General features: G+C 41.3%; 1 protein-coding gene across 1 annotated transcript in view; it reads left to right on the top strand.

The window, feature by feature from the left end:
- Positions 1-11,582, top strand: part of cux1b (cut-like homeobox 1b) — a 63,841-nt gene extending 52,259 nt beyond the window's left edge. Inside the window, 8 exon segments of the mRNA XM_030745492.1 lie at positions 6,717-6,920; positions 8,502-8,614; positions 8,744-8,860; positions 9,093-9,176; positions 10,287-10,343; positions 10,431-10,511; positions 10,593-10,657; positions 10,780-11,582. Coding sequence (XP_030601352.1) covers positions 6,717-6,920; positions 8,502-8,614; positions 8,744-8,860; positions 9,093-9,176; positions 10,287-10,343; positions 10,431-10,511; positions 10,593-10,657; positions 10,780-10,828 — 770 coding nt within the window. The 3' untranslated portion in view covers positions 10,829-11,582.
- The last annotated feature ends 1,560 nt before the right edge of the window (positions 11,583-13,142 follow it).

Below are 13,142 nucleotides of genomic sequence, written 5' to 3'. Positions count from 1 at the left end.
TTTATTAGCTGGTCTCAAATGGATTTGATATTGTTTACATGAAAGTCATTTAACATGATAGGGTTCTCATGTCTTTGTGAATAGTACTTTTGTTGCTTCAGAGTCCTTGTTTTATTGAAATATATTAGTAGGTTCGTCATTCTTGACTTCATCTGTAGAAAAATTAATTCTCCAAATGTTTGCATATGACTGCCAAATCACATTCTTTTTGTTATATTGTTAATGAAATGTCCAAATCTGCAAGTTATGTTCTGTTCCTCAAACATATTTCACAAAATGAATTTCAGCATTAGAGTAGTGTGGCTCAACTCATGTTCCTTTTTTAGGTCACGTATCCGACGAGAGCTTTTCATAGAGGAGATCCAGGCAGCTGGAGGAGTAGGGCCTGGCAGTGAAGCGGGTTCTCCTTCCCTCCGTGGGTCCAAATCAGGGGAAGGGGACAGCTGTGATGGGACGGAATCTGAGGGCACAGTGGAGACGCGCCAAGCACTGGGCATTGGCTTGGAGGATCACAGAGGATCATGCAAAGACCACGACATGGAGGCTGAGTCTGAGGCAGGGGGCTCTAATAATTCCCCTGCTCAGTTAGACTGCACCACCTCAGGCTTGGCCGGGCCGGGCTCCAGCGGTGGTCAGGGTGGACTGGGGCTCTTCAGCCTCACAGAGGCATCCTCCAGTAGCTCTGCCTCTAGTACTAACATCCCAGCCTCTGGCCCTGCCAGGAACCCCAGGGACAACAATCTGCGCAAGAAGAAAGCAGCCAATCTCAATAACATCATCCACAGGCTGGAGAAGGCTGCTAGCAAAGAGGATCCCTCAGAGTGGGAGTTCTAGCTCCCCCTGATCATCCTTCATCCTTCTCGTCTCATAACCTCACAACCTCTAACCTTGGACCCCTCCTGCTCTGTTCCAGTTGGAGAGTGGACACAGCCAAAGTCAAGCTCAGCAGCCATTTTTATTACATAAAAGCTTTCCAAAAAAGAGGAAAGAAACAAAGAGTGGTTGGCAAAACCCTTAAAAAGAAGATTTACTGAATACACAGAAGAACAAAATAAGAGAACTTAATTGTCTCTCCTGTTTTTTTTTTTAAAACTGAGTTTTGTTTTTGTACTGAGAAAAGCACTTAGCCGTCCTGCTGGCCTCTGGCCCTGCTGTACCTCCCCCTATCACCAGCCACTGGTGCACCAGACTGGTTAGTCCTGAGCTGGGGTCTGACCCACAGCTGGGGTTGAAACCTGGACTCAGTAACACAGGCAAGGCCTGACACAGCAGCTGTCACAGTGATAGACACTGATAGATGATAGATAGAGACAGGAACTCTCTTACAAGAACTCTCACTTTCTTAAAGGAGATTTTTTTCCGCTCTTCTTCTCACCTCCCAAGTGTCCACAAACCTCCCCTCACTCAGTGAGACGCCTCATTTTTCACACTGTAGAGTGACTGTTACAAACCCTTTGCCTTTTTCACTCACTGCGTGTGTGCGTGTGTTTGTATGTTAGGGGTTGTGTCAGTGTGCACCTGTGTGTGTGTGTGTGCGTGCGTGCGTTTGTGTATGTGTGTGCGAGTGTCTACACACCCAAAAAAAAAAAAAAAATGGTGTGTACGTGTATTCTCTTCTCAGTGGCAGCATGTTTTCTTTTTTATCTCACTCCTACACTCTAAAGAGGGTAGTGGAAGGCCTGCTGGCTGAGCTGCCATGGTTACTGGTGTAAGAAAGATGAACTTTGACCTGTTGTGTCCCATATCCTATCCTGCTGACAGCCATGTGATGGCCAGAAGGATGTGTAATTCCTCACAAATACACGCACTCATCTGAAGAGGAAGGAAGGAAGGAAGGAAGGAACCCTCTTTTTGCCTCCTTAAACCCTTCTTTTTAGGATGAAGGATGATCTCTTTTTTCTTTTCTTTTTTTTTAAAATATTGCAATTTGGTTGCCAATAAGAGATTGCACAGTCTATTGACTCTAAAGAGTACAAAATAGGGAATTTTAGGAAGCATTTTTAATTAGTACAAAATAAGAACAGAAAATACAAGAATAACAAGTTACTGTTATTAAAAAAAAACCTTAGAATGGAATAATGTTGCATTGTTGACATACAATACAATGAATTCACGTAGTACTGTAGCTGTCTGACATGGTGATACTATACGTGTCTCTCGTTGTTTTAGGTTGTGCACGTCACAACTTTGCCCAGCACTGGACCTGCTGGGTGGGTGTGTGTGTGTGTGTGCGTGCGTGCGTGCGTGCGTGCGTGTGTGTGTGTGTGCGTGCGCACGTGTGTCCGCACCACCGACAAAACTTTCTCTGTTCACAAACACACATCTTTTTATAGGCCAAATCAGGAAGAGTGTGTGTACGTGTGTCTGTGTGCATTTGTTATTTGGCTGCATGTAAGTCGGGGTTGAGGTCAGTTCACTCAGAATCTAGACTGATCGATCGATTGTCAATAATGAAATTCTTGACTGAAAATGGGTTTTGGCTAATAAATCGCAGCGTACAGAACCTCTGCTGGTGAATTCGCCCCAACCCTGGTGTGAGTAGTTACCACTCTCCTCCAGTCTCTCCTGTATCCAGGGATGTAAGTCTTTTTGCATTGAATTCTACTGTATACACTACAAATTATAAGGCATATCACCTCCTCCCTGTCCCACACAAGCCCTCAGTGCCTGTCAGCCCACTGCCTCCCCTTTGTGTGTGTGTGTGTGTGTGTGTGTGTGTGTGTGTGTGTCTGTCTGTCTGTCTGTCTGTCTGTGTGCGCATGTGAGAGTGGATCGCGTAGATGCACGTGCACGCATGCCCGTCAATACATGCGTGTGCACAAGCGTGTGTGAGACTTGAGTGTTCAGTGTTTCCAATGAGTGGGGTCATATTTCGTATCTTGCACACACTACTAGTGCACAACTGACACCCTTCTTTAAGCTGTTTGATGCGTTACCATTACATTAATCTTCTCACAAAGTAGTGTAATACTATGATTTACTGTAGCTTGGTTTTATTGCTATTTTGCATTTATAGTTTGGTTTTTATTCCGCTTATTTATAGGTGCTGTATTTTTCATTTAATGTCTTATCATTTGAGTTGTCTATTTTTTAAGGGATTATACTGTTCCTGAGGGCAAGTAACATTTTTATTAGACGTATAGACTGCCGGCAGTATTGGTTAATATTTACAAAGATGTACTAGTTCTCATTTGTTTGTATATTCATGAATCCTAAAGTTTAGTGTCATTTCAATAGCTTTGAAAGATGTGTTTGCTACAGTTCATGCTCCCGTAAGCATAAAGCTCTTACCACAACTGTTATGCTCAAAAAATTGCTAGCTAGAGAATCAAAGGACATATCAAGATCAGTGAATATATGATAGCATATCTGTTTTCTATTCTCCAGTCATTTTTTTTTTTTTTCTTTAATCTTGCTTTTTCCTGGGCAAGCCCAACACTACCGCCCGGCAGGGCACGCGGCTTTCCTTAGATATAGACTTTGCCCACTCATTAATCACATTAACTTAATTACCTGGTCCAAATTATACACTTTGTTCAAATAGGTCAAATGAAATTACCTAAACATATGAACGCGTGTTAACTTGAAAGAGGTCATATCTGCCAAATTGAGATTAGAGAAGTGTACCAGCTAGCAGGTGTGCTACGCCAGATTGAGCAGAAATAGCCAGCCTATGATTATGCAGAATTTATATTGCAGTTAGTAACGAAGCACTTATTAGGATCTTTTTAAGACTTACCTAGGACAGGGTCTGTAAACACTACAACAAGAGTTTGATCCCAGGATCCTGGGAAGTGTATGCCTTTTTTTTTTTTCTTTTTTTTTTTAAGTGGTTGTAAACCAAGCACAGATGCTTATCCACATCTTAACACTAAAAAAAAAGAAAAAAAAAAAAAAGAAAAACAAATCACGAGATGGCTGTACCCATGTTTTCTACATGATTAAACTGAATTTCTAGCCACCCAACCCTTATTTCAAACTACAGATAACTGTGTGACAGACGGGCCGTTGCCCTGTACAGTTGCCGATATCATGTGTAACAACAAATGTTGGTTTCTATTCAGAAATCTAAAGTCCAACCTTTAAAAGCCTCCCTTTTCCCCTCAGCATGCATCCCGCTAAGGTGGCAACGTGTCAAAAGTTACCAATAACATCACTGCACTGCGCGATGCATTGGTTAAAATAGCATTTTCTAATGTGTCTGGTAATTGTAAAAATCACCCAAACATCGGCCCTCCCTGCTGTCGACTGATGTGAGACATCTGTCCTCCGCAGCGCGCTGAAAAGTGATACTGCCTTCTGTTGGACTGCTTGGACTGGACAACCACAGTGTGTTTGTTTTATGGTGATGAATAGCTACTGTAAAGTATAAGCACTTAACCCATCAGTAATTTTTATAGCCTGATCCATCCGCTCACCTAAACCATGTGAGATCATCAGATTTGTGCCTTTAACTGCCAAGCAGGGCACCAAACTAGTGATGTCATTAGATGTAGACGATTCCACCTGATTTGTCCGTGATGTATCTCGGATCCTGACCCAAATTTATTTCTCATGGACTGCTTATCGGTACTTTAAAGTTGACTTTCTTCAGCTCTCTGGAGAGGGTTGTATATAATTGCTGGGAGTGCAGTAAAACAGGAGAAAACAAACTAATATTTTTTTTTCTTTTTTTTTTTTCAGTTTTTGATTGACCTGCAGTCATGTTTTATTTCAAACTGTTATTTTCCCACAATGCATTACTTACGTTGTATATAAACTGACTAGCAGCGAAAGGCCAGAGCATTGAATGAAGGAGGAAGCATGCAGAAACAGCATACACTGTAATAACACTGAATTTATTCATAGGGCATTTTGTATTTTTCTGTTTGTGTCAGGTTTGCTGTGACATTTAATAATGGCACTACAGGTATTGATAATGACGTGTGCCAATTCTAATGGTTATTTGGAAAAGAGACGTGTAAATACAGTCGCTCGAGTAGCTATTGATTCACTATTGTCACGGTATGCTTTTGTTTTGAAGGCAGGAGGAGAGAAGGGACGATTCAGGACTTTTCCATGATCCACAGATATTTTTCTACAAATTTAAATCAGATGATTCTATACACTGTTGAATAACATTGTAAAGGTGTAACAGATGCTGTATATCATATCATGTTTTCTGAAGTCGTAAAGCTTTACTGTATGATCTGTTGAAGTAGTGGTTATTCATTTGACATGTTTAGTTGTAATGGAAGCCCGAACAGCAGCACTGGTCACCATATTCAGGAGAAAAAGAAAAAAAAAAAAAAAGAGAGAGAGAGAGAGAGAAACCTCAGATGTTTTTTGTAATACTTTTAAAATATATCTTATGAAGTGGGTTTTGTAAGGAAACACTTTCTGAATCAGCGGTGCTGTAAGCATAGCACACTCAGTAATACATACACACATAATACAGCACAATACACTCATGTTTTGAACCCCTCCCCCCTCCCCTCCCCACACTTCCACTTTACTCGCGTGCTTTTTGTTTTTCTCTCACATTGGCTCCAGCTAATTTTAAGTCTTAAAAACCATTTCCTCGTCGTCCCTTCAGTTATTTTTAATGCTTAACCGTAAAAATTAATTTACGGTAAAACACCCGGAGATGAGCTCCGGATTAATAAACATTTCATTCAAGACTTAAAAAAAAAAAAAAAAAAACCCTAAAAAAAAAAAAGAGGAAGCAAAAAGCCAAATAGTGATGTAGTTATCCACTTCTGTTGAAATGGACAGTTTTTTTTTTTTTCTCCCCCCCCACCCTGTACATTGCTACCTAGTGTCACTTCAGTTCACCCATAGCTTAAACCACAATGTAGTTTTGACAACCAAATGACCTGGGGAGATGTTCACCTCTCCACCCCAGCCCCCCCAAACCCTCCTCCCTCCCCCTTTTGGAAAGCTTTAAGATGCTTGTTGAGGCTTTAGCAAGTTCAGAGTGTTTTTTTTTTTTTTTTTTAGATGATTTTTTTTTTTTTTTTTTCCCCCAACATGTCATCAACAATGTGGAAGTAATAATTTTCATAACTTCTCCCACTGCTTCTTTTTGGGAGTGTGTGCGTGCGCGTACGTGTGTGTGTTGTAGTACAAAAGGATGCATGACTGTAAAGGGATGGTTAAGATGTTTTTTGAAAGTTGTCCCCCCCCCCCCCTTCCCCTCCCTTCGCACTTCTGTCACTCCTGAGATGCTTTTGACTCCTTCGCGGTCTCCCTCCCTTTGGTTTTTTCCTCATGTATCATTGTTTCTTTATCTTTCTATTTACTAAACGTATCATGTTGTTTGTTCTCAGCACTGTAAAACAGTCCCTTCTACAACATTGAAAAGCAATATCACTGTATGAAATGTTCACAATGTATTTGTTATGATTGACATTTGATTCATCATCATTATTATTCACATGCACCCTAGGTGTGATAATTGAAGTAAATCTCTTTTATACAAATACTAAAAGTGTGCTGTGGCAGTTTGTTTTTTTTTTTTTCCTCATTCATTCTGTGAAATAAGTATTCTCAGAGAAACCGATCAGTTGAGCTTGTTAGAAACAAGGAAAGGGCTTTCAGAGATGTTTTGGACTGCTTCTGCCATTTTCTGCTGCTGCAGGTGAGTTACTTTGGAAATTATAAATAAAATCTACAGAGAGAAGGGAAGTTTCTTTAAACCAAGGGCAATCCACAAGTTGTTGTTCTTTCTCCTTTAGGCCGTTACTCTGAGCTTCAGGTGGAGTTTGCAGCTGCAGTGCGTACCAGCGCGGAGCAGAAGGAGCTGATCCTGAAGCTGGAGCATGACCTGAGCACCATCCAGGCCATGTCCTCCGTGCCACGCCCCGATGCAGACGGGTCAGAGGTCAGCAACATGGGGAACATCCCTGAGCCAATCAAAGAGGCCACTGCAACCTTCATCGGTAGGTCAATGTGTTTTATTATTTGTCAGAGAAAAATCTTTAACCATCCTTGAACCATAAAGTGAGCCTGCAATTAAACTGACCAATTGGGGTCATTTATGATCCAAGGTGTTTTTTTTTTTTGTTTTTTTTTGTCCTTGTGTCTTTTCCAACAATCTCTAAACAAACACCCTGTTTGTGTATGCGTAATATTTAAAATATTTTTTGCAAAAACACTCAAAATCAAGGTGTCTGCAGCAGTAACAATTGCTGCTCCAGGTTTTTAGCTGCAAAATGTCATAATTTAGTTATTAGATGTAGAAAATTATAATAAAGTTGAAGCCTATTCTGTTAAAAAACAAAACACACCACACATTTCCAGGGTCATAATGCAGCCACATAGCTGGTTATAAAAAAAAAAAAAAAAACTATGAACAACTATAGTAGAAGTGGGTTGACAAGTGCGTGATAAGCAATATTTAAAAATGTCACAGCAGCTCATATAAATATGCAGTTGAGTCATTGGCGCAACACAGTTAAATTGGCACCGCACTCCCGCCTCTCACCCTGTGATGACTGGAGTAGCCTGAGCTGGAGCCTATTCCATCTGTCATAGGGCAAGAAGTGGAGCACATCCTGGACAGGCCACAAGTCTGACCTAAACCTTTAGTCCTTAAAAGTCAGACAGAAACCTGTGCAAGTTTTTGCTCATGCAGTGTGTGTTAATTTGCCACAAACAGTCAATTATCTTTAGAAATGAGAAATCAGAGCAATGGCTCAGTTTTAGCAGTTTGGAGACAGAGAGGGAAGGCTGAGATGGTTTGGACATGCGCAGAGGGGTTATGAAGAATATGGAGGAATATTGAATATGTAGCTGCCAGGCAGGAGGAAAAGAGGAAGACCACAGAGAAGATTCATGGATGTAATGAAGGAGGACATGCAGAGGGCTGGTGTGGCAGAGGAGAATGCTGGAGATGGGGTGAGATGGAGGCAGATGAACTGCTGTGGAGGTGCTTAAAGGGAGCAGCTGATAAAAGAAGCAGCCAACTTCAAACCCATGAGAACAGGACAAAAACTCATCTGTTCACAAGAATCCAGTTTAAGAAAATAATAGTCACAGGTCGTTGATGGTAAATCTACATTCACATGCCTGAAGGACTGGCTGATCTGATGCATTAAATTCCTCTTCTACATGTAAAAAAATAAAAAAAGACAAATTATGAAGACAAGACAGAAGTTTAATGTTTTTCCCTTCTAAGCTTACCACTGTGTCACACTTCTTAAACCGAATTAATCACCCAGCTTTGATACTGAAGTCTGTCTTCAGCACAACTTCTCTAACTGAAGTCAAGTAAGTGTGCCGAGAAGATGCTCCGCAGGGGGTTTAACTGTTTTTCAAAACTGCAATCTCGCCTGATTAGAGGCATTCAAGTGTTTCTCTTCTTTTGTGTGCCAGTTAAAACGCAAGGGTCTGGTGAGTCGAGCGCTGTCTGTCTAATTTATCACGTAAAACAAACCTTCCTCGCCCCCGTCTGATATAAAATGTACGCATGCAAATTGAGAAAATAAATCATGGCATTGTAAGTGTTGCTTTATCTGCAGGTTCAGGTGTGAGCTCCCAGCCTGAGCTTCCTCAGGGCCAGATGGACTCGCTGCTCTCCATCATCTCCAGCCAAAGGGAGAGGTTCCGCTCCCGCAACCAGGAGCTGGAAGCTGTGAGTCTCTCTCTTTCTCTCTCACTCTCTCACACACACACACACACACACACACACACACACGTATTCATGTGTCTCTTTCATTGGGAAACTAATTCCTCTTCCCTTTGTTTCTTCTGACGCCTGTAGGAAAATCGCTCCATGCAGCAGACCATGCAGGCCCTGCAGAATGAACTGGACAGCCTGAGAGCAGACAACATCAAACTCTATGAGAAAATCAAATTTCTGCAGAGCTACCCGGGCAGAGTATGTGTGTGTGTGTGTGTGTGTGTGTGTGTGTGTGTGTGTGTGTGTGTGTGTGTGTGTGTGTGAGCGACTGCGTGTATGAAGGTGCTTCAGTTGGGAGAGATTCTTTTTTTGATATTCAGTTGATTTGGTGGGAAAAATAAACCCAGTTTGATGTTTTAGTGGCTGATGAATGCTTAGTGGTTCATTTGGATCTGCCTGTGCCCCTTCTTGTATTCTCTCTGTGCTGCAGGCTGGAGGTAGCGACGACACTGTGATGCGTTACTCCTCCCAGTACGAGGAGAGACTGGATCCATTTGCTTCCTTCAGCAAGAGGGTAGAAGTCACACACTTAAGATGAAATGAAACTCTTAAATTCTGTCATTTCTGGGTGCATTTTGTTTTATGGGATTTTATCTGAGTAACTACAGACATCAGTATTTCATCCTCTTCCATAATGACTTAATGCATTTCCTAATGATGAACAAACACCAAATAAACCAAGAGGGGACCACCTTATGTCTTGGAACCCCAATGACTAACTGATAGGAAGGTATAGTCCCCAAATATGAAGAGCATCACTCACCTGCAATCTAAACTCCCCCTTTTGCTACTGTAATGGTTATTTTACTGATTTAGCACAGAATGAAAGCCGCAAAATATCTTCTGGGTGAAGAAGAATGAGTGAAACCTTCAGGTAATACTGAGCAGATGTTAATATTAGCATTTAAAAATGAAATGATCCATCAAACTGCAGGCGTTAATTGTAAGTCTGCTAACGTGCAAGCAGTACTAGCCTGTTTGTATATGGTGGTTTTCATCCTTAGAAAGTAACATTATTCATTATTTTTCCAGTTTGATTTTAACATTTTGAAGGCAGTTTGACACACTCGTGGCTCACGGACTCATATTTCCCACGTTACAGTCTGCAGTTGAACCCCCTTGGTTTCATGCAGTGCCCCACACCTTCTAGCATCTTGCATTTTGGAACCTGAAGACTGTATTTGAATGAGAGGTTAATGTCAGCTAATGCAAGCAAGCAAGCGTGTTTATCGAGACTGCATGAGTGCAGACGCAGATGCAGATGGCTTCTAGTTAGTTTTAAGTAACATACAAACTGGCTCACAGACTTCTTGGGGGCTGTGTTGGCACTATTAACTTCACAGCAGTTTATCTCTAGCAGTTGCAGTATACCAGCATTCAGGGCAGCCTCAGCCTGTTGTGTTTCAACACAGTGAAATAGTCACGATCTTTTACTTCTGCATATTTATTAGCTGTAGACAACAAAAAGTTGACTCAGTTTCATGGCTATCTGAAATGAAGGAACCAAAGTTGAAATACGTGCGTACTTATTGATTTTAAGAACAGTGCGAGATACTGAACGTGTGTTTGTATTCACGCATGTTGCTGAGCGATGTCGTCACGGTTCTGTATTGTGTGTTTTCAGGAGCGTCAGCGCCGATACCTGAGCCTCAGCCCCTGGGATAAAGCGACTCTGAGCCTGGTGAGCCTCAGAATCAAACGGTCAGACACGTTGAATGTGTTTTGGTGTGAACATCTCATCTAATCCTCCGGTTTTTGTGTCTCTCAGGGACGTGTGATTCTCTCCAACAAGATGGCCAGGACCATTGCTTTCTTCTACACTCTGTTCCTGCACTGTTTGGTCTTCTTGGTAGGTTTGCTTTGAGTGCTATGTAGCCTCTGGTACATCTGCAGCCTCAGAGAAACGGGACTCACCTGTGATTATTTTCAGGTGCTGTATAAGACCGCTTGGAGCGAGAGCATTGGCAGAGACTGCTCAGCTTTCTGTGCTAAAAAGTGAGTGAGCATCCTGCAGCTGACGCAGAAGCTTGAGTGTGGATTTCTAATGTCACATCATGCAAGAGCTAAACATGACATTTAACTACTGATCCTTACAAGTGCTTCATTGTTTCTCTCAGGTACGCTGATCACCTCCACCGTTTCCACGAGAACGACCCAAACCTTTAAGCGGACCCACAGTGACATCACAACACTGCTCAGACACGGAGCCTAGTGCGACGCTGAGCAGCATGTTTACCTGTTAATGCTCCTTTTATTCTTCCTGCAGTAGTTAAATGTACCACTAGAGGGCAGTTTATGGCTGTGAACCATAAATTAAAGGGTTGATTGATTAAAGTTACTTGATCTTTGATAAGTTGCAGTTAAAATACAAAACTATAACCTGATGTTTGTTGTTAGATTCGTAGAGAACGCAATACTGAAAGGCAATCATTAATAGGATATAAAACATGTGCTGCTTTAAAGGAGGTTTATTGAAGTTCTGTTTACCTTTCTGTACCAAAGGGACCATGGTATTTCCTTTTTTTTTTTTTTTTTTCTGATTATAACTAGAACCGATGATAGGTTAAGGGTGGTGTGCTTAACATTATATTTATGTTTGATTGGAGGGTGTACTGTAAAAGCACCGCTTTTTTTTCTGAGGTTATTTTTGAGCAGGTCATGGTGATGGAACAACACATACAGCAGTTAATAAGATTTTTTTTTTTTTTCCATTCCTTTTGCTCTACTTTAAAATTGATTGGTAAATACAAGTTTTAATATTATTGTTAGTTGCTATTAAGGGTCAGTTTTCTCCTCTGCTGAACGATGCAGTAAATGGTTACTGAGTCTGTGATCCTAATACTCAACATTATTGTGCATGCTTACCTGCTTACTTCTCCCTTTCATTGCAGATCTATTCCAAATAAAGACTATGCAGTAATTTCTTCTGTAGTTTGTGTAGTAATATACATGCACAGGCCACTTTATTAGTTACACTTTTTTCCTTCAACCTTAATTCTTCATCTCATTCAACAAGTCGCTGGAAACAGTCCTCAGAGATTTTGGTCCACATTGACATGATGGTGTCACACAGTTGCTGCAGATTTATCAGCTGTAAAGTATATGCTAGGCTCATGCTCAAACATGATGAGTTGTCATATATACATACACTCAGTGGTTGTATACAGTACATGAATGTGTGCTTACCTGCGTACAGACTCTTCAGCTGGGTGGTGGTGGTGGGGGGGGGGGGGGGGGGGGGGGGGGGGTGGCTGTTGACCGTCTGATAGTGTCGGCCTGCAGTGTCCTATAAAAACAAGACGATTGAGCAGGTAATGTGTTCAGACTCTAAATGAGAGCACGTCAACAGTGGGCAGGTGAACAGCAGTAATCCTTCCTGCAAGCTTGACTGTCAGTTATTGTCAGTCTCTGCCCTCCCCGGAGTTTGATCCAGACCAGAGTGTGATGGATGTGCTCAATCAGTGCTGGGTAGACCTGCATCAGCAGCTCCTGAGGCAGGATGAACGTCCTGAGCAGGTTGTACTTTTCTCTGCTGAACCCCTTTGATGGCTGTGTCAGTGTTGAGATATACGCGAGGTTCTCCAAGTATATGGACAAATTAACATCTTCATAACTTCATAGCCTCGTCTCCAGCAGAAACGAGCAGGCTTGGCATAGACGCTTTCTGACAAGCCAGAATGATGAAATAATGGTGCGACTCCCAGAGAATGAAATGGAATTATATTGTAATTATATTTACCTACAAATACTTGCCAGTATTAGTACTTGCACTAGAATGAAGGTAACAATTCAGTTTTTTTTTTTCCAGGAAGGAAGAATTAATTACAATGTAAGTAATTTTAAGTATTGAGTAGCTTCTGTGTATTTTAGGGTAAAGAAATAAAATAATTTCCCTATCTTATACTGTAATTAGACTGTATTTTTAGGGGTGATTAACCTCCCAATTTTATTTTGTAATTATGCATTACTTTTTGGTGTGCATGATGGATTTTTGACTATTCAGCTGTGCTCTGATAATGCAAACGTGATAAGGACTTTCCTACTCACAAAAATAAACCCTATCAAACACTGTGGGTTCGAGGCCCATCTGATCCTATAAAGATGGCACAAAGTCCATTTGTTTTCTGTAACCTTTATTTAAAAACACTCATGCACAGTAACTTTTGAACAGAAATTATAGTGAATGCCATAATCCATCCAAAAAATGAAAATAACCATAACAGGACTATAACTTACATTCCAAAATGCCATTTAATTAGCAAGAGTTTGTTTTCACTTTATCTTCTCCTTCAGTTGAGGGCAAGTGTCCAAAAACCTCTTAAGCTCTGCAGTTTATGTTTGTGGGGTCGTCTCCTTTCGATGTGACTGTACTCCAGAGTTCCTCCCCTTCTGCATTATCAGAGTACAGGTGAATAGTCAGAAATCCATCATGTCTACCAAAATAATGTGTAATTACGAAGTAAGGTTAAGCCATTCCATA

This window comes from Archocentrus centrarchus, chromosome 13, assembly GCF_007364275.1.
Source record: "Archocentrus centrarchus isolate MPI-CPG fArcCen1 chromosome 13, fArcCen1, whole genome shotgun sequence".
NCBI lineage: Eukaryota > Metazoa > Chordata > Actinopteri > Cichliformes > Cichlidae > Archocentrus > Archocentrus centrarchus.
Note: the sequence above shows the minus strand (reverse complement) of the source record. Positions and strands in the feature narration are given on the sequence as shown.